This window comes from Leuresthes tenuis, unplaced genomic scaffold (assembly GCF_036924035.1).
Source record: "Leuresthes tenuis unplaced genomic scaffold, fLeuTen1.0.hap1 SCAF_10, whole genome shotgun sequence".
Classification (NCBI taxonomy): Eukaryota; Metazoa; Chordata; class Actinopteri; order Atheriniformes; family Atherinopsidae; genus Leuresthes; species Leuresthes tenuis.
Window position 1 is genome coordinate 22443753 of NW_027325364.1, and position 21129 is coordinate 22464881.

The following is a 21129-nucleotide window of genomic DNA, read 5'->3' on the forward strand; positions in this document are numbered from 1 at the left end:
CACTTTGTGCTGGTGCTTTTGTCATCAGTCCGTGATGGAAATGGGTCTAAATATGAGATTAGAACCTGCCGGTGACTGATGCTATTAGGCAGATATGCCATAGACTTCACTATCTCCCATGAAGGATTAGCGCAAATTATACTGGGAGACAGGCTTGATTTCTCCTCTGCCTGGCTGGATGTGGGCATCTGAGGCACTCTAAGTTGACAGCGTCTGTCTCTGCTTAGTTCTCCGAGACAGGTTGTGTGACAGCTGATGCCAGGCGAGGGCTTAAAAAGTGTGCAAGTGTGGGTGTCTATTTGCGTGTTGGTCGATGTTTGGTCTGTGTGTGTGAGTCGGAGAGTTATAAACTGACAGGCGAGCGTGTTTGAATGTGATTGCACGTCATTGACTTTTTTTTTTTTATGAATACAGGTTCTCTTTGAGTTGGGTGACAATTGAGAAAGGCTAATTTTAGGCTTGGTGGCTTCCTCTTTAATTCCACACTCTCTTATCTAGTTTTATGTTAAATAATTAAGCTGTCTGTAAGATTGTCCAGGTGAAGCTGTTTGGTGGCTCTGAATAAGTGAAAAAGCCGGTCAGACACCAGGTCAGGTTCTGGATTTCAATGTTTAAATCAATTTGTAGGAATGCTGATAAAAACAGAACTAACTCATTAGTTTCTTTCTACTTTCCAAACTTTTCTTTGATTCAGGGAGGTTTGTCATAACGGCAAGCCAGCGGCATCCATCATGTAGTGCGTAATCGCAAATAGTTTGAGCTGCAATGTTGATATAACGGGAGGAAGGTGGTCGAGCATTTTGTTCACCCCTTAGGAATGTTTGAGGGAACATGCAAATGCTCCCTGTTTTAGCCCTGCTGTCTCCTCGAGGTGCACTGATTTAGGAGGGTGACATGTCCTTTAATGCTGAGTAGTAAACCAAGGGAATGGATTTATAGTACGAAGCCTTGTTTTTCCCTCACCGGCTCTGTCCGCTGGCTCCTGTGACGATACAACAGACTCCACCCTCATTGTACTTGGTAACTCCCTTAGTCCTTGTGTGGTCGTATGTCGTAGAGAGAGCAGACAAAGCAGGAGCATCTTACAACAGTGGATGTTTTGGGTTAAATATTCAGCTGAACCACAGCAAACAGGTCATTTTTGGTTAAACCTGCTGTGTATTAGATCATTCAAACCAAGAGCAAAAAAAACCAAAACCTTGTAATTTAAGTATTTTTTTACTTTCCTTGTAGGCTTTTGTGATATTTAAGTTATTTAAGTTAATTAATGTATGCAATGCACCCTAAATGCAGGAAAAACAATCAGTTACATCCACAGTTGAGTAGAACTACGATAACAGCTTGACTGGGCCTTTTTACATTACCACTGTCTTTGTCCAAATACATGCACAGGAGGGGAAATGAGTTATTGACTGAAGTATGTGTGAAGTGGCAATACTTTCACTGTTTGGAAATAATTTCATGTTAGAAGAGCATAGTTTGTTGTACAGACGTTGTCTTTAAGCTACTTAGATGGTGATTTTGTCAGATGTCGCTGTGGTTGTAATATCAGGATTTTGTTAGAACAGAGCGACAGATAGGAAATGCTTTAAGCGGCTGCTTTTCAGTCACAATTTCTTTACACATTCTGACAAAAGAAACACGCAAATATGTGAATTCGAAGCAGCTTTTTTGGGAGATCGGCTGTATTTTTGTACTCTTAAAATTTGCATAAAGATGCAACTTTGGAGCATATACAGCGTTTATAGGCCCATTTAAGTCTGGTTTGGTGTAAACAGGAGTGATTCGATCAACAACCACATTATTTTTGTGTTAGTCTGGTTTTTTGAAGCCAAATTTTTTTTACGGTTTCAGTCAGACTAACATATCTATATGCATTTTAAAAGTCCAGTTTTGGTTGGACTAAGACAATTTTTTTTCCCCCCAAGTGTCGTAAACATATTTTTTAGCAATTTGAAGTTTTGCTGTAAGAATGAATGAAAAATGATATTGTTATTGAAATGACACTGTTCCTTTCTTGTCATAATTTCTGTTCCTCTTCAGATTTCCCCCCTTTCCCCCTGCTTATCACAGTCCTCTCTTGTCTTTTCGCCTCCTTAGTTTGTGATAATGCTTTGCTGTGTCAGCAGAGTGAAACAGGTCAGAATGTAGAGTGACTCAGACAAGGTTAGAACGATATTCTGCATCCTGATAGGGCTGTAAGACTCATACTACTACAGTTTTGACACTACAGTACCATGCCTGTAAGAGCTGCTAAAGCAAAATGAATACAATTTTACTTTAGATACTTTTGGAATAATCTAACACATAAAATACAATTTTAATGGTTTTCCTTACAAATAAGAATGCATTTAAAAGGAAAACATACATATTTGTACATTTAAAAAACATAAAAGTGACATTAGGACAGGTATTGGCATATTAAAAGCCCATATCCGTCCACATCAGTCTGGTCCTTTCCTCAACACAGTTTGATTGATCAGACTGAGGCCCAGTTTGCTGCTGCCAGCATGGAACTTGATGTTTCTCTATTTATTTCCACGGCCCTTGCGTTTTCCCCATATAAAGACAGTCTATGTCCGACCGTGTCAGTGCGTGATGGATTGCATAGTCCTCTTCTCTCAGGAAGAAAAAAAGGGGGGGGGGGGTGGTGGTGGAAAGAAAGACAGACAGAAAGAAAGAAGTGAAAGAATGAGTGAGAGAGGGAGGAAGCTGAGTGGTGCGGTATAGCAGTGAAGGACATGGCAGCTTAGCGCTGGCCAAAAAGACTGTGCTGAACACCTGCTCCTGTCTCCCAACGCCCCTTCAACCTCCTCATTACCTGTCAATCTATCACAAGGCAGCCAGATCAAATGTCTGCAGCAGCCAGGATTCGCACAGGGATGGGAGGGGGGGCAAGGAAATAAAGAAGGGAAAGAGAGGGACAGATTGCATGTTTGGGAGAGCTGAAAATGAAGGGGAAGTAAATGGAGCAGCTGCATGTGTATATCAAAGATTTGTTGATAACTTGGAGTTAAGTTTTCATGGTGGGATTATTTCAAACTTCTGGAGGCAGTTTGAACACTTTGCAACATTCAGAATTCATGGAATAAAGACATGTAAATGTGTTTCATCATTGTCCATTGAGTGAAAAAAAAGTCATTAGACATGAATCTTAAATTAAAAAGGCACACATCATGATAACCTTTCGGGTAAATCCAGAAAATGAAAGATTTCTTACACTGAACAAAATAATAACATGTTGTTTATGAGATATGGACATAGCCATCGAGTGTGACAAGCAAAACCAGAGGCACTGATTTCAACTGCCTGCTCCAGCACATCTCTGCCTCCAACTGACTTCCACTCAAAAAGCAACAACTTCTCTCATCAAATGCGAAGGCCTTTGCATAAAAAGGTTTTTTTCATCCAATATTGTCACAACTTTATAAGATAATTATGTCGCTTTAGTTGAATCATATCCACACAATGACTCTGAAGCCTTTGTCCATCGTTTAGGTTTTCGGAAGAGGTTCAATTTCTTTTTTTTTTTACATCAGTACGATACTTTTGAGAGTTTGAATTTCTGCTCGGAGTCACCCTATTTGCAAACAAAGTCACATAAAATTACTACAAACAGACTGATTTTATGACAAATTATGTAAAGGGCAGGGATGTGGAATTTAAAGAGAGGTTGTGCAGATTTTTGTAGAACAGCTTGAACTTGGAAATGGCAGGTAGGCTGCTGATCACAGGATGCATGAAAGTTTGGAGTGATTTTGTTTTAGAAAGCTAACTGGTAGCTATTTTTTTCTCATTCTTTTCAATAAAGTTAATTGAATAAAGTTTGTTGTGGCAAAACCTGTGGGACAAAACTGTGAGCAACAAGTGAGAACATCAGGGCAGAAGTTGACAGGAGGAAGAAGAAATGGAAATATAGGCTATGGATACCATATCCTTTATCCTTAATGCAAATATGCAAAAAGGTAAAAACTGATAAAACACATCAGAATTGATGTGGAAGCTTTCCGAGCATAACATGTTTGTTTGTTTTTTTGTCAGATAATGGAATACATACGAAAAATACAGACTAGTGAAAGGCCCTCAGTAGGTGAATTTTCTCCACAATTCACAATGATACCATTTGCTAAATTCACCTCTTCTCATCAGTGTGCTGCTGCTGCTCCTTCCAAAAATAATTCCAAGTAGATATTGAGCCTCCAAAAGAGGTACTTTTGTAAGTATCACAGCCAAAGACCTACCCTGTGGGTGACGTCACTGTAACAACATTTCCTCCTCATACTGTCTATGGTTCCAGTCTGTCATTTTTAAATCCACCCTGCAGCACTTTAATACCTTTTATTGGTTCATCTGAGTAAAAGATGTGAGTCTGTGAGTCTTTAGGGAGGTGTGGTCTGCACATGTGCACCTTTTCATGTACTATACGTATGTTTTTTGAGTGTGTGAGTGAGGATATGCTTTGCCTGTTTGTAAGTATGTATTGTTACATGCCACTGCACATTTGAGTCATCACTGAGCTTGTGTGCGCTTTAAAAGGCAGATGAATTTGTGCTCATCAAGGTGCATTAGTGCATACATCACCGGTTCCAATCCTCTACCTCAAATTCCTTTCAGTCCTTCCTCTCTCCCTCTCTCCTTTCTTTCTTTTTAAGTCTTTCTTTAGCTCTCTCACCCCTCACTTGCCTTGTGTGTGAGCTGTGGTGATTTACGGTAATTATCCATCGTTGGGTCATCTATCAGGCTTGCTGTTGCTAGGAGATGGAAGCAGCTGCTGCAGGCTGTTGTCTCGTCAGGGACAGCTCATGTGTGTGTGTTTGTACATACCTATGTTTGTGTGTGTTTCCTGGAATCTAGGCAAGGGGAACATTAATACGTGGAGGTCCTCCTGTGTGTATTTACTGGCAGTGTGCGTTCAGGTAAAATGGTCCAGCTTGATGTAGGGATTTAAAAGCGCAGGTGGTAGAAGCAAAGAAAGACACGCTGGAGTCAATAGGTGGAGGGAGGGATTATTAGAAGTACACAGACTTTGTTGAGGGTGGGGTCGTAGGTTGAAAGAGGCCAGGTGGAGTCTGAGTGTGTCTGTTTTTTGGGGAGGGTGGGCGGCTTAAAAGGCACAGGTGTGTGGTGATAGACAGGGGAGCTGTATGATAAATTTATCCAGGCAGATGGAAGTTGGAAGGAGTGGGACCTTGAGGGAGTAGTTTTTGTGGCAAATGTGGAAAATCGCAAGATTCAGTGGGTGTGTGTGATGGGGTTGAAGGGAAGGTGTATTTTCTACTGGCAGCTGATCGTCCACAGATGGGTGCTAGTTCAGATACCCGCTGAGGGGACTATTTCTCTTCATTTCGCCATTGTAATAGACCGCAGCCCATTGTGTTGACACCGTTTCAGGTTTCATGTTCTCCACAAACCATTCATGCTGGAGCAGATGTGAATGCAGCCACACACGGGCAAACACTCAATGAAAGGTCAGCTGAAAGCATTATAATCTTAACAATCTGCTTTCAGTGTGAATGTGCAAAAGAATATTCAAAAAGAGAAGATAATAATCACAGGTAAAACAGAAGATGGTTCCAGGTTTGAAAAGGTGCTGGTAACAAGAAAAACCTGTAGTGTAATAATGTATTATATATTTGTACATATGTGTATACATACATATGTATAATTATTATAATTGTTTGTGCTATTATTATATAGTATCACAAATGACAAGCAATAGATAAAATATTTAGTTAAAACCCCAATTCTAAAAAAGAGGGAGCTTTGTAAAATAGTGATTAACAATAACAGAATGAAATGATAAGCAAATCTCATGAATCAATATTTTACTCACAATAGAACACAGAAAACATATCAAATGATGATGCGTTTTACTATCTTAATGACAAACATTAGCTCTTGAATTTGATGGCATCATCTCAGATTTACACTTTACACAGGATCCCAACTTTTTTGGAATTGGGGTTGTACTATTTAATCGCAATTCTAATGAAAACGATTGCGACAATGACAATAATATCCAGTAGCTTAACAATCAAATTTAGATTGATAAAAATAAAACTATGTTTACTGTAAGAAATGAGAATCAGTGTCTTCTAATATTAAGGCAACAGTGCACTTATGTCCAAAAAGGCTGTCGATGAGTTTCAGTAATTTGCTTAACCTATTGGGATATCTTGAAGGGGGGTGGGGGGACTCTATACAAGCCACACATCCCTACGAGCCACGCTAACTGTAAATACAACCTCCACTCTCGGCACTCCATACCGGCCTAATTAGTGCCAGTTAGCATTTGTCATTGCATTTAGGGGTGAAGATTAAGAACACCTCTCAATTAATCTGCAATCAGCCTGTTTGTTAATTAGCTAACCTGTTCTAAGTGGCCTTCAGGGCTCTTGTGTAATTAGCTAAGCTGCTGAGAAGCAGGCCTGTGTGTTGACATTGACCTAAAATGTACACACGTGCAAACAATATACGCAGACATACACACACGCACCCGCCCACATATATTGTACAAGACAAACATTTCGGTAGGCGTCTCCAGTGGTGGTCAAGAGGGACAAGAGTCCCTGTAAATCACATACAAACAGAATTACACCTTCCGTGCATTCAGGAAAAACAAACACACACACACACACATATATATTTGCACATCTTCATGCTTGCAGCGATACACTGATTCCTCCTTCACTTCACAGTAAAACTGCATCCCTCAAAAGCATTCTTCGATAAAACGGGAGGAATGCACACTGTACTCCCGGTGCACATACACCCTTTTGAACATTTCATTCTTTTCAAGTGCAACAACATTCGCACCAAAATGAACAGCTTCTCCATCGCTGTGTCAAAGCTTTTTTTCTTTTTTTTTCTTTACTTGCTCACTTCAAAGCCATTTGTTTACTCTGCTGCCTCCTGACATTGTCTGTGGTAATTAAAGGAGCGCACTGAAATTTATGGTTTAATTATACAGGCCTTGTTATGCAGAGAGGACCAGGATGGGGTGATATGCTCAATAAAAATAAATAAATTCCATACGGGTTTATTGAACCTGCTTTGCGTGGAGAGGGCACAATCTCTCCAGCCACTCAGGTGCGTGTGCGTGTGAGTGCATGTGGTATTGTGTTTATGTGTTCTTGTGTATGCAAATGTATGTATGTTTATTTATGCATTGCCTCGCGGGACAGCTGCAGCTCAGTGTGCGGTGCGAGTGGGTGAGAATGAAATAAAAAAATAAATTAAAAAGTAGAAAAAAAGCCAGATGAATTGCAATCGATTGGCGCTGGTTCAGTCTATTGATCCCCGAGCATGTTAAAGCCTGCTGTACTCCATGAAGAACACTCAGTCAGTCAGTGTGGGTTCACCCCCCTCATGCACCCCCTCCCATCCCTCCCCTTCCCCTCCACCAACTAACACACACTTAGACTGTATAAACTACATAATTCTCCCTGAGTTGTCACTGTATGCATGTGCTAAAAGGCAAAAAGCACAGTGACTGCAGTTCCATCTCATATAAGCTAGAGTGTGTACGCGTGTGTTTGCATATGTGTGTGAGTCAATGGTGTTGTGTGTGCACTGTAATGGAGAGTGATCTTGGCTGTGGCCCACAAGCAGCTTCTCTGAACTGATCTTTGAGTTGGGTATAAATAGCACTTGCTCTATAAATAAAACAGCAGCACCTTTCACACTCACTCTCCTCTGCTCACACACACATTCAATCACGCCTGCGTGTTTCATGCATCTCACACCTGTCCAAATGCTATCATATACACAAATACTCATGTATAGACTGCCCATTAACCCATACATCACTCTCTAAAGGTCATAATGAAGAATGTTTGTGGGAAATATTGACATATTTGCATGTGAGCATGAGCTGTATTGGCATAGAGCCGGCTACTTTTCTGACCTTTGACCCGTCCTTATTTCATGTTTTGTCAATGTAATCACGTGAACCCCCACATCCACCTGCATTCCACACATCTAGGTATTTAGCTGATGCTTTCGTTTGAATTGACACGCTGCATAAGCAAATACATGATTGATATCTTCAAAATGTTGTTAAAAAGGCATTATTCAGGGCTCCAGTGCAAGGTCAGGTGCACCAGCAAAACATTTAGGGGTACCTAAGCTTTTCACAATGCCTTTAGCACCTCAATAATATATTTTAAGGACTACTATTTTGTAATGTCCCGTACTCACTGGTAGCTAATGTTAATGATTGTAAGCAGGAATAAAGGTGCAGGTAATTGAACATGCAGCATGGTTGCTGTCGGCCGGGGTTACAATTAACCAGTTATTTTTCAAGAGGATGATTTGTGACTTAAATTCAGTGAGTGGTATCTCTTCTTTGGCTTTATTTTGAGCAATATTGAGATTTTTTTCAACTTTCACTCCACACTTTCCTCTGCCAGGTGCTGAAATGTAGCAAGGGAGAGCACGTAGTTGGTCAGACAGTTATGATGAGAGACGATGTGTTTCTTCAGCATTTCATTTGAATGCTGGAACTCTACACACATGCTTTGGCTAAATTCTATGCAATGGAGTATATCACATAGGACATTTATCAGTAGCTAAGCCAGGGAAACTGGGCCATTCAGTGTTTCTAAAATGCAAATATTTTGTGCATATTTACTGTTCTCAGTTGGATTTGCCTACAAGCCTTCAATGCTTGGCCAAGGTAACTGTTTGCCATCTTACCAGAGGTGTAAGTTCTAGGCTGTAGCTTTCAGACTCAAGATCATGAATGAAGCAAGTAGCATTTTCCTAAAAAAAAACAGAAAAAAAACCCACCAATTCCCATCTTCATGTTGTGTTACTGGTACCTGGCATGCCCTTTTGTTTCACCAGATAGCACGTGTTGCTCTTGGTGAGAAAGGTTGCTGTTCCAAAAGCACACACATCCATCTGGAAGAGTCTCTGTGGCAGAGCCAATCAGAGGTGATGAACCACCCTGTGTCTGCCTCAGATTGGCTTTCACCTTCATGTTCTCGTTCTACGACTGTGAGTTTGGTGGAAAAAACACAAAAGCAAAAAAAACCAAACCAAAAAACCCAGAGCTGATAAATTTTTTAACGCACCTGTGCGACCTAGTGAAAAGTAGAAGTAAATTGCACTCCACAGATTTTCAGTCACGTGCAACCAAATTGTTGATACTCTGGAGCCCTGTTATCTGTAAAGAAGTTAACAGTAAGGTAACAGGTACTACAATGCAAGGATGTTTTTCTGTCAACATCCAGTTGCAGTTTTTACTTTGCTGGCCAGCAGTTGTCAAGATATGGACCAGCAGGCAAGCAGTCCAGCACTGCCATCCTCGAACTCTGCTTCTTGCAGCACAAAATACACTAACCATCTGCTATCTAAAGCATTAGTGCTGCAACTTCACATTAGGCCACTGGCCCACTGTAACTTTGCATTACTTGAGGCGTTTGCATGGAGCCACCAGCACACACGATTACCAAGAAAGCTGAAGGTTTACTTACTAGATATCTGCCAATGAAATAGCATTTCAACACTAATTGTGTTTGTTCAGCACTTAATCATTCTCACACCCCTTTCAACATCAGTCCATCATGTATCTACGTGTCTGAAGAAGAACATGTCTCATCCGTTGCTGTCTGCTCAGCTCAACTCAGGCTAGAAGTGTTTTGAAATGGGGTGCAGAGGGGGGTGAGAGATAAATTGGTACAGCGAGCTGGATAGCTGCAGCAGTTATTTAAGGCCCTGTAGGTGCTGCCGTGGCCATATGCTCCCATTATTCCGCTTGGGAGGGGCCCATGTGGGCGTGTGAGCAAGACTGGAGAGAGGAGGAGGGTGGTAGGAAAAAGAGAATAAGAGGGTAATGGAGGGGAGTGAAAGGAGAAAGGTAGCTGAGGAATTATTTTAAGCAGAGGTCTCCGATCAAGGGCGGGAGGATTTTTAAGAAATGGATACTGGGAGAAGCCAAAGATGAGACGAGAACGAATTAGCTCCTAAAGTAAATGATCGTCTTCACCCTCAATATCCGGCTCTTTCACCGTTGTCTTTGCATAATTCATCTCGTCAAAAATTTGAGGTGAGCCGGCGTATAATTCATGAACTGTTGAACTTTTCATGTTGATAGCTTCTCTTGGGCTGAGGCCTCATCCCACGCATTACATTCACAAAGCTGAATGTAATAAGGTTCTGATGACACCCATCCTCACGGGTGGTTTTGTTACTGTACTTGTTGATTTCTCACAAAATAAAAAGAGATTTGCACAACTCAGTGCCGCTGAAAGATGACTGTGAAATGACAATAAAAAAGAGAGAATGCTCACAATAAAAATCTGCTCCCCTCAGACTGAATCATTAGACTAAAACGCAAAAAGATCTCTCTTGCAGATAGCTCAATATTTATCTGTTTGGAAAACAAGGTCCACACACAGCTTTGCTCTTAGCTTCATATCTCTTTCTCCCATTTCTCCCCCTCTATTCCTCCTATCTGTTCAGTCTCTTGTCAAACTGAGGCCTGTGTTCCTGATCAGGGCATTGCTCTCATGTTAGCCGCTTCACGGGAAGCACATCCCAGCATTCCCTCTGACACGCCAGCAGCAGCATTACCATAATTGGCTTTTCTACATGACGGGACAGAGGAAATAATAATGTCATTTTATTTACAGCCCTCTTGTCCCAGTCCGAGAGCTATCACCCCACCTCCTCCCTCTGCCTCCTCTCTGCACCATGCTCTGACATACACCCCTCCTCCTCCTCCTCTTCCGTCTCATCTCCCCCTCTGCCTGTGCAGGGCGCGAGTCCCGTTCTGCCACGGCGTGTAGGTCAAGCGATGGCTTTTTGATCAGCTCCTGTCCAAAGCCATCAACGCTGAGAGGCACGTAATGGAGAGTGGGGTGACAAACAGAATCTTGGGAAGGAATAAGACTGCCAGTTTCCTATTAGGGGCCGGCCTAAACGGCCTCTGCCACCCCCCCACCCCACCCAGCCAACCTGCACCCACCACCTACCCCACACCATTCTCTCCTCCTGCACTGCCTAAATCACATGAGTGAAGGGGTGTGTGATTGGACATTAGTGCCACAAATGACTGCTGTGATTGCCCCCTCTTCCCAAACTCACATCAAATAAATAAAGAAACGTGTGTAAATAAATAGAAGAAGGGGTGTTGAGGAATGGGCCTGGTGGCGGAGGTGGTGGTGAGGGGAAGCTGACTGGTTTCATCCCTGTCTTTTTCCTTTCTCCCTCTCTCACGTCTCATCGCCTTTCTGCTTTTCTTATCTGGTTTGTTTGGCTTTGACAGCGGCCAAATGGTGAAGCTCCGCAGGCCTGACAGAGAGTTATATTGATTTAACAACCAGCAGACTCTCAGCAAAGAAAAGGGAAAAGGCAAAAAAAAAGAAAATGAGAAGGGCGTGGAAATAGTAAAGTTTTGAAAAGGAGTGATATGCTGCCACTTTGCTCCTTGCCAAAGTCCTGACGTGTCTTCTGGTCGTATTTCATCTGGGATGATTCTCAAAAATCAAGTCATACAAAAAGTTGTGCATGTGGGAGAATGTTTTAGAAATGATCTGTACTTAGGTCGATGGTGCCGTCCCACTGTGAGGCTTGGTGTCGAGTTTAGGCAGGACATGGGACGTTCATGGTCTTCTCATTAGAAAAACATTGTATCAAACTGTGTCTGCTCTCCACAACAAGAGGCTGCGCTCAGTCAGCTCTGCTGTGGTCTCTGAGTAACTGATCACAAATTGCAAGTACCGAATCTGTAATGACACAAATCATTTTGTAGTCTTTACATGTTAGGCACAAGTCAGAATCAAGGGTGCTTCACAGCACATTAGTTGGTTAGTCTTCCAGGAACACTCTCATTTAAATAATAATAATAATAAATGAGACAGATGGGAACAAAACATATACTTGAGTTATTTTAAAGCTCTCTTCTTTAATCAAGTAAGAGTCTGGAGCCTAAAGTATACTTCATAGCCTGTGACTCAAAAACCTTTGGTGACACACACGCCACAGCTTTGTTTTTGTGTATTATGCATTTTTAAAAGAGCTCTTCATAACATATAAAGAGGCTTCTCCAAAACCCTGCTTATTATATTTATTAAAACTACATTAACCTTGTGTGTAGGTACTGGGAGATCAGTGACACAGGGCTGCTAATTCTTGCTTCCTTGGTGCATGTTGTCTGTGATCCAGCGTGGCTGGTGGCGGGCTTGATTGCTGCTGCTTCTGACAGTGAGTCTGCAGTCCTATCCTGGCCACGCTGCCGCCTGTCTCCTTGATGGCGGCACATCCCCGAGCAAAAGTGACAGGCGCTTTGGCGCCCGTGCAGATGGCCCTGCTCACAGCCATCACCCACTCTGCAAACCAAACCGCCAGGGACGGCACGCCAGCCCTACCCCTTCCCGTGCCTGGCCCTTCGCTGCCGGTGTTGCGCCACATATGTACATCCAGGACGAGAGAAGGAGCTTAATCTGCTCGCCAGTCAGAAACACATATCTTCAAGTTGCACTGATTGAGCTGATGTGTAGCTCTTAATAGGTTTCCTTCCTCATGCCTCAGATTTTAACATCCTGTCCGAATAGATTCTGCTTCTCAAAACAGATGAAGAGATCAGACTCATGCAAACCACATTTCATCACTAATATTGCACATTTATGGCTTGCAAAACCGTCCACTTGCTGCCTGTGATTTTTACAGATGTCTGTCTCTGCCAGTCTTTTGTCTGTGTGCTTTTGATATCTTCCTCTTTGTTGTTTCCATGACAACATGGCAGGACAGGAATTGATTGACAGGGATCGTCAAAGGGTTCCCTGGCGACCTGCTCATCGCTCGAAGCCCCTCCCTGCTGCAGTCTGTGTTTTGTCACTCACCCAGGGATATTTCTGATCTGCTGCTTCTCATGCCTGCTCCCTATGTATGTGTGAGGGAGTGTGTGTGTTAAACACTGCCAGCTATTGAGGTTTAGCTATTTTTTTTGGCTGCAGCTGACATGAGTGACTCACCTAGGTATTTCCTACTGTATGTTTGTGCTGCTCTGGCTTCGTGAAGAATGGATAGCCACTCTGTGGGGCGTTTTGAATATTAAATGGCTGATATGTATTGATAGCCTGCTCTTGTGGAAGCGTGTTAGTGAGAGGGAAAGCACAGTAACAGAAGACACTGCAGATGTGTTGTAGAGAGTACAATAATGCTAATCTGCTGCGTTAGGGATTTTCAGGAGTTTTAGAAACTGTCTTGGTCTCAGTCTGTCAGGATTGAAGCACAGCCAGGTTCTCCTGTAGTGCTCTCATTTCTCTGAAATCCTGTCAGGCGTTTTGGGAGGATGTTGCTCATTTTGGGAGGGGTGTATCAGTAGTACACAGTGAACCCAGACTTATAGGCAATGTTATAGTTGGTGGGTAAAAGCAAATATGTATGAGCCGCAGAACTCGCACACAGATAGGCATGGGAGGGTAAGCACACGGGCAAACACGCCTTCGAACACAGGCGCTTAGAGAAGCACTCATACACACATCATCACGCATTCGCAGTTGATGGCGCAGCTGCTCACCTCCCCCACCTCCTCCACCCATCTCCTCTCAGGCAGCAGTAAATGGTGCCAGTGTATATACATCAGGTATTATGTCCACTTAGATTATGATGTGACAGGTTAGCGTGCCGTTTGAAGTTGACAGCACATCTGTTTCATCAGGAGAGACTGATACTGGCATCTAGGACACATATCTCACCATGCAGGAAGGAGATAAAGGAAGAAGCTAGGGGGCCGTCTTTCCTGTCTCCCTCACCCACTCTTCTCCCCCGCTTCTCCCTTACACCCCTTCTCTCCACCACCTCCAGCTCACTCTTTCTTTTTCCCCCCACATATTTTCATTCACTTCTTCTCCCTGTAACCACCTCCTGTCTCTCTTACTTACTGCTGCTTCCTACCATGCTCATGCACACACAGACTTGTATCCTTCCTCTCGTTTGCCTTTCCACATTTTACGGGTAAACCTGTTACGTCTCAGCCTTGATTATCTTTGATTTTTACCTTTGATCATGCTTTTGGTTTCCTTTTTTTCCTGAAATGTCTGTGCCATTGTCCGTCTCAAAAGAGTGCTAGCACAAATGCATGAACCCTCTGTCCCAGACCCTCACTAGTCTCAGTCCAAGTGCCATTGTTTTGTCATTTCCTGCTTATTAGCTCAAATAAAAATGACCTTCAGAGTGGTTAGCAAAGGCTCAAAAATCTCTGAACTAGTGTTTCATTTCTGCTCCCAATCAGTTGCATAATCCAAAACTGTGATGAGCATAACTTAATGGACTAAATGAGTGAGTGGCAAGAAAGCTTAGGAAAGAAGAGAGAGAGGGAAAAAAAGGGAGTTGAACATGCAAGGGTGCAGCTGGCTAACAAGGCCAAACAGTCAGTGATTTCCTAGGGAACACGAGGCATGTGTGGAAGCATAGATAGTTGGGAAGGAAAAGGACAACTGTCAGAAACTCGGTGATTTATTTTTCCCTTGGAGGCTTTTTTCACCACTGGCTTTCAGAGCCACATGTGTGTAAAACACACACAAACTAATGCATGCATGCGTGCATTCAGACATATGCACACCACTGCATTGGATGAGAATAAAAGCCTACATTTTCCATCTTTGAGTATTCTGTAAATGTTATTTTGACAGTGGTCCTGTTAATGTCTTGTAAATCTTTAATTTCATTGAGCTGACCTCTTTTTTCCCTCTCTTTCTCTGTTATCCAGCGTACATGCCCGAGGATGAGCTTAAGGCAGCCTCTCATGATGAGGAGGAGCACCTGCAGGATGATGGCCTCTCATTAGATGGCCAAGACACAGAGTTCCTGTGTAACGAAGAAGAGGAAGATGTGGATGGAGGCCAGCCACCCAGCTACAGAGACTCTCCACTCAGCAATGGCACTAATCCTGATGCTGGATACGGTTCTCCACTCAGTGATGCCAGTGACCGACTTACAGACTTCAAGAGCACCTCTTCCAAGGATGGCCAGGAGAGGGAAGGCACCGCTCTTCCCTTCCGTCCCAACAACGGCCTTTCTCTCCAGGATAGCCTGGCACAAATGAAAGCCGTCTATGCAAACCTGATCTCAGATGCCTCTTGGTCTAGCATCACAATGGACATCATGAAATCCAAGCCTGCTGCAGCTGGCAGTGTCAACAGTGCCCTCAATACTCCTGAACCTGTCTCTGCTGCCTCTGCTTCCACAACCACAACCATTAACAAGAGCAGTGGGGTAAACATAGCTAGCAGTCACCACAATGGCAGGAGCTCCTCTACCACTGTCAACCATATAGTCAGTGCTAGTGCCAATACTAATGGCACAGCAGCTAACTCTGTTAGCAGCCACAGTGCAACCAGCAGCAGTGGGAGCAGCAGTGGTGGGGCCAGTAACGGTAGCGGTGTAGCTTATGACTGGCATCAGGCAGCACTTGCTAAAACTCTCCAGCAAACCCCCTACCATCTTTTACCTGAGCCTAGCCTGTTCAGCACAGTGCAGCTCTACCGGCAGAACAACAAGCTGTACGGCTCTGTTTTTACTGGTGCAAGCAAGTTTCGCTGCAAAGACTGCAGTGCTGCCTATGACACACTGGTGGGTCTGACAGTCCATATGAATGAGACAGGCCATTATCGAGACGACAACAAGGACAAAGAGGAGGATCATGGGAAGCGCTGGTCCAAACCTCGCAAGCGTTCCCTGATGGAGATGGAGGGGAAAGAAGATGCTCAGAAAGTCCTGAAGTGCATGTACTGTGGCCACTCGTTTGAGTCTCTGCAAGATCTCAGCGTTCATATGATCAAGACCAAGCATTACCAGAAAGTGCCTCTCAAAGAACCAGTGCCAGCCTTGGCTACTAAGCTGGTGCAAACTTCAGCTAAGAAACGTGCTATCCAAGATGCTATAGTCTCTCCATGCTCCCCAGACTCTCTCCACGCTGGTAGTGGTGGTGGCAGTGTATGTCTTGGTGATGTGGGCAAGGACTCAAAAGCTGCAGCTAACCCCTATGTGACGCCCAACAACCGCTATGGCTACCAAAATGGTGCCAGCTACACATGGCAGTTTGAAGCTCGTAAAGCGCAGATCCTTAAATGTATGGAGTGTGGGAGCTCGCACGATACACTACAGCAGCTGACCGCCCACATGATGGTTACAGGTCACTTTTTGAAGGTAACAAACTCTGCATCTAAGAAGGGCAAACAGCTGGTCTTCGATCCAGTCGTGGAAGAGAAGATTCAGTCTATTCCACTACCACCAACCACCACAAGACTCCCCGTTCCTACTAGTGTTAAGTCCCAGCCAGTGTCCCCAGCCCTTTCTTCTGGCTCAGAGGAAAAGAGGGACGGAGTTGAGGAAGAAAGAGTCGAGGGTTGTGAGCCTATGGAGAAAAAAATTAAGGAAGAGAAAGATGACTCAAGCGAAAAATCAGAGACTGATATCACATCATATAAATACCTTAGAGAAGAAGATTTGGAGGAAACACCTAAAGAGGGTTTAGATATTCTTAAATCCCTTGAGAATACAGTATCCAGTGCCATCAGCAAGGCCCAGACAGGCACACCCACATGGGGTGGCTACCCTAGCATTCATGCAGCCTACCAGCTGCAGGGTGCCATGAAGAGCTCAGCTACTATTCTACCCCCAACAGTCCAGAGTATCCAGATGCAGCCAATGTTTAACAGTGGCCTGCGAGGTCTTGTGAGTGACCCCAATTCAGTCATCCACTCGCCTCGGAGCCCTTCCTCCCCTACACCCCTCAGGAGTAATGTCACTGCCATGGAGGAGCTTGTGGAGAAAGTGACAGGAAAAGCTGCCACTGTTAAGAAGGAAAAGGAAGAGAAGATGGTGAGCCTGGAACGTTGCAGGCCCCCATCGTTAGTAAAATCCCCTTCCCCTGCACTGAGAGAACAAAGAGAGCCATTACCATCTCCAAATGACCTTTCTGTAGTTAAACCATCTGGTATGAGAAGCATCAGCCCAGGCAGTGTTGATTCAGAGCTCGTCTGTAAGAAGGAGCCCAAAGAGAGCCTTGTGGATGGTCACAACAACCATTCAAAGAGTAGCTCTGAGGCGTGCCAGTCCCCAGTAACCAACGGCAACAGTCTTGGCATCATCACTGATCACTCACCTGAAAGTCCTTTCATCAACCCTCTCAGTGCACTCCAGTCGATCATGAACACACACTTGGGCAAGGCATCCAAACCAGTAAGCCCAGCTGCAGATCCCCTATCCATGCTTTACAAAATCAGCAACAGTATGATTGATAAGCCAGCTTTCAACCCACCTCCTCAGGGCAAGCCAGCTGAGCCCATCAGCCACTATCCGCTGTATGAAAACAATGACCAACCTATAGACCTGAGTAAAAACAAGTTCACTACTAACACCAACAACAACAATAACAACAGCAGCAGTGTGCTCATGTCCAACAGCAGTGTAAATGGTAACAAACCCCTCATTTCCCTCCCTGAATCTGTCTCCTCTCCTCTGAGAGAGAATGCTCTGATGGACATTTCTGATATGGTGAAGAACCTCACAGGAAGGCTAACCCCCAAATCCTCAACTCCCTCCTCCATCTCAGAGAAGTCAGATGCAGACGGCAGTGCGTTTGAGGATGCCCTGGAGGACCTCTCGCCGGTGCAGAAAAGGAAAGGGAGGCAGTCCAACTGGAATCCCCAGCATCTCCTCATCCTGCAGGCACAGTTTGCCTCTAGCCTGAGGGAGACCCCAGAGGGCCGCTACGCCATGACGGACCTGGGCCCTCAGGAAAGGGTCCACATCTGTAAATTCACAGGCCTGTCCATGACCACCATATCTCACTGGCTGGCTAATGTCAAGTACCAGCTGAGACGAACTGGGGGCACCAAGTTTCTCAAGAACATGGACTCATGCCAGCCTGTGTTCCTCTGTGGTGACTGTGCCTCTCAGTTCAGGACTCCCTCCTCCTACATCAGCCACCTGGAGTCTCACCTGGGCTTCAGTTTGAAGGACCTGTCCAAGCTGTCAGCTGAGCACCTACGGGAGCAGCAGGCTGCCTCAAAGGTGATCACGGACAAAATGACATTCGGCAGCCCGCTGTCAGCCTTGACCACGCCAGAGGACGACACAGGCTCTGTGTACCAGTGCAGACTTTGCAATCGGACATTCGTCAGCAAACACGCAGTCAAACTGCACCTCAGCAAGACCCATGGCAAGTCTCCAGAGGACCACCTGGTGTTTGTCACTGCTCTGGAGAAACTGGAGAAGCTCGACAAAATGGAGAAAGTTTAATCAAGCAAGTCTGCGAGCTGCTGAGGGGAAGGACTGACAGCTGTGGAACTGACTAGAATTTCATTGCACTAAAATGACATTGTTCACAGTTACTGCACTGGGCCGAACTGAGCCGCCAGAAAAAGAAAAAAAAAATCAGTCTTACTATTTTTAGTTGTGACAACTGCCTGACTGGACCATGTCTTTTATTGTTGTTTCCTTTGTTTTGTTTTGCCAAGCTTTTTTACACTTATTTTGTAACATATTTATATGCTATTTGTCTGACCTGTGCATGTATTTTAGTGAAACAAGGTTAAACACAAGATTTTAATCTTTTCATGGCAAAAAAGACAACTACTGCTTCGATGGTTTAAAAAAAAAAAACAGTGGCGTGTGGAAAGAATTGGTGGAAGAGAGAACTGTATAATACTTGATATGAAGAAGATGAAAATTAAATGTATACACCAAAAGAACGAAAGCATACCCTGAGAGACTGAAGTAGCACCTTAGACAGTTGAATTTTGAATTTGTAAAAGAGGACGTGTTTTCAAATGTCTCGCATTTTTCAAAATCCGATTTGAAAAAGTCAAGGATTATCAGTCCAACCCCCCCCCCCCCCCCACACACACACACACACACACACACACACACACACACACTAACACACACACTTTCCTCCTTGGGTTTTTGTCACTGCAATGTTTTTTTATGATGAATGGCCCACTCATATATCTGTCAGTGCATTAGAGAAGCAAGAATATGTGGAAAAACTGACATGCTGCTTCATGGTTACAACTCAGTCGGTGACAGTGAATGGCCGTCGGTATGCAAGTTTGCTCAACAAAAACCTTTCCTTGCTGTGAAGTATCACCTTATAGCAGTTTTCCAGTTGTATGGTTTGTTACGACCTTCTCTTTCTAAATTGTGTCGCTTTATTCAGCTGTAAAGAGAACAGTCCATTACATGTAAATGACCACCAGTGAAAATGTCAGTACTCCATAAGACATATCTTACCATTTGAAACGGCTCAGCATTCTTTGTATCTTAAGGTGTGTGCATTCTCTAACTTTTATATTGTCATTTTTTATATAGAAAAATGATTGAAAAAAATAAAAACAGATGGTGTACATAGATATATGCTGTAGAGCTACAAAATGTCCTTTTTCTAAAGAAAATTACAAATTAAGCTTCTTTGGCTCGGTTTACAGAAATGATTTTAATTATACTTGCATCCAATTTGATGCATGAAATGGTGTGGAAAATAAATAAGCGATGCACAATGACTATACATTTCAATGTTTTATCAACAATATTGTAAAAAAAAAAAAAAAAGAAACCCAACAACTTTTTAGCACCGATTAGTTTGTTTCATTTTTTTCTCAATTGTAAAATAAACCCCAAAGCAGTTGTTAACAGTCATATATTTGTGGTTGTGTGTTCTTTTGTCATGGCGGTGCACCGAGCTCAGCGTGTATGATTCTTAACTCCCGGGCAAATTAAAGCATTCACCCCCATATCAAATCCTAACCCAGTGTAACAGGATTTCCTTTTATGGTTATTCTTAACTTAGTACCGCAGAGGTGTGATTCAAAATGTCTCTATCAGTCCACAGCTTGTTTGCACAACAGGCCTGCTTTTATGTTTGACGATTTTTTTTTAGAGGAAAAGGAGAGTCACTAGTGTCATACTCATAACTGATGACTGAGCCGCATCATACCGCCAATGATTAAAATGATGAAGATGACGGGGATGATAAGCCTGTAAGGGTGCCTATTGTGCTGTAAGAAACCCATGCTAGGCTTGTGACTGGCCTTCGGAGGGCCATTCTGAAAGAATCAGTGTTATATTAATGACGGCAGTGTACTTTTGCCTTTCTTCTTGGAACTAAATCAGATGGGTTTTTGCACTGCTTAAGTAAGACTTGGCAAGAGGGAGGCTATTATCACAACTGAATTATAACATATATGTGATATATGTTGCCATTATCATGCATCAGAGCCAAATGGTTCACTTGTCAAAGTGCACGGGCTCATTAGCAAATTTCCACAGCTTTCACAGGTTGTCTAAGGTCGATCAGATTTGATGTAGCTGGTTGAAAGGAAACACTGCCATTTCCCTCTCCGCTTCACTGACGGCCTTCATTCGTTCCTAAATATATGAATGTTCGGAGGGCATGACAGAAGATTCCGGCACCTTTGTGACAAGTGAAGCAGCTTCAGAGTCCTTTAGGTTCTTTCCTTGCACTTTTTCTTTCTTGATGTTGTTTGCAGTTGTATTTCTTATGATGCAAGTCTAAACTCATTAAATGTGCACCACTGCCTTAACATGCAGCTGATGTGAGAGCAGAAAGTGTCTCATTATGTAGAATGACCTCAACATGATCCTGATCCAAAGGTAGTCAGGGAGTTGTGTTTTCCTCCTCAGGCAGCCCTGCAGGTGAAGCGTCCATATCAGGAATTTGATCTCTCATCTCGCCCTCATGTCTCAAGTTCCTGATAGAGTACTTACAGTACCAGGCTTTGTATGGATGAATCCATGCTGCAGTGTTGTGACTTCCATTGCTCACACTCACAACATGTCTTATGTCAGCTGAGTCAGTCACACACACACACACACACACGTTCTTTCCCAGATATATTAGCATTAGTGTCATTGTGCAGTTACACACCTCCTCGATCTGGCTGCACCTCACTGTGTTGATACATGGATTCAGTGACAAAGGAAACACAGGCAGAGGGCAGATTAGCCTGGTTGAAGACGCCGCTTTCTCGGAAAAGGGCTGCTAGAGTCGGGTTATAAAACAAACAAGGCAGATAAACAAGCAACATTTGGAGGAGATAGTGTTCCCAGCACACCTGAAATAAAAAACACCTTGTAGGTTTAATACCCCACAGC

At 43.5% G+C, this 21129-nt stretch overlaps 1 protein-coding gene across 2 annotated transcripts in view; it reads left to right on the forward strand.

The window, feature by feature from the left end:
* The window catches only part of LOC140316783 (teashirt homolog 1-like), a 37800-nt gene extending 18147 nt beyond the window's left edge, over positions 1-19653 (forward strand). For both annotated transcript variants that reach the window (XM_072394753.1, XM_072394752.1), the window contains exon 3: positions 14720-19653. In XM_072394753.1, the coding sequence (XP_072250854.1) occupies positions 14720-18255 (3536 nt within the window). In that variant the 3' untranslated portion in view covers positions 18256-19653. The remainder of the gene's footprint in view (positions 1-14719) is intronic.
* Positions 19654-21129: the final 1476 nt, after the last annotated feature.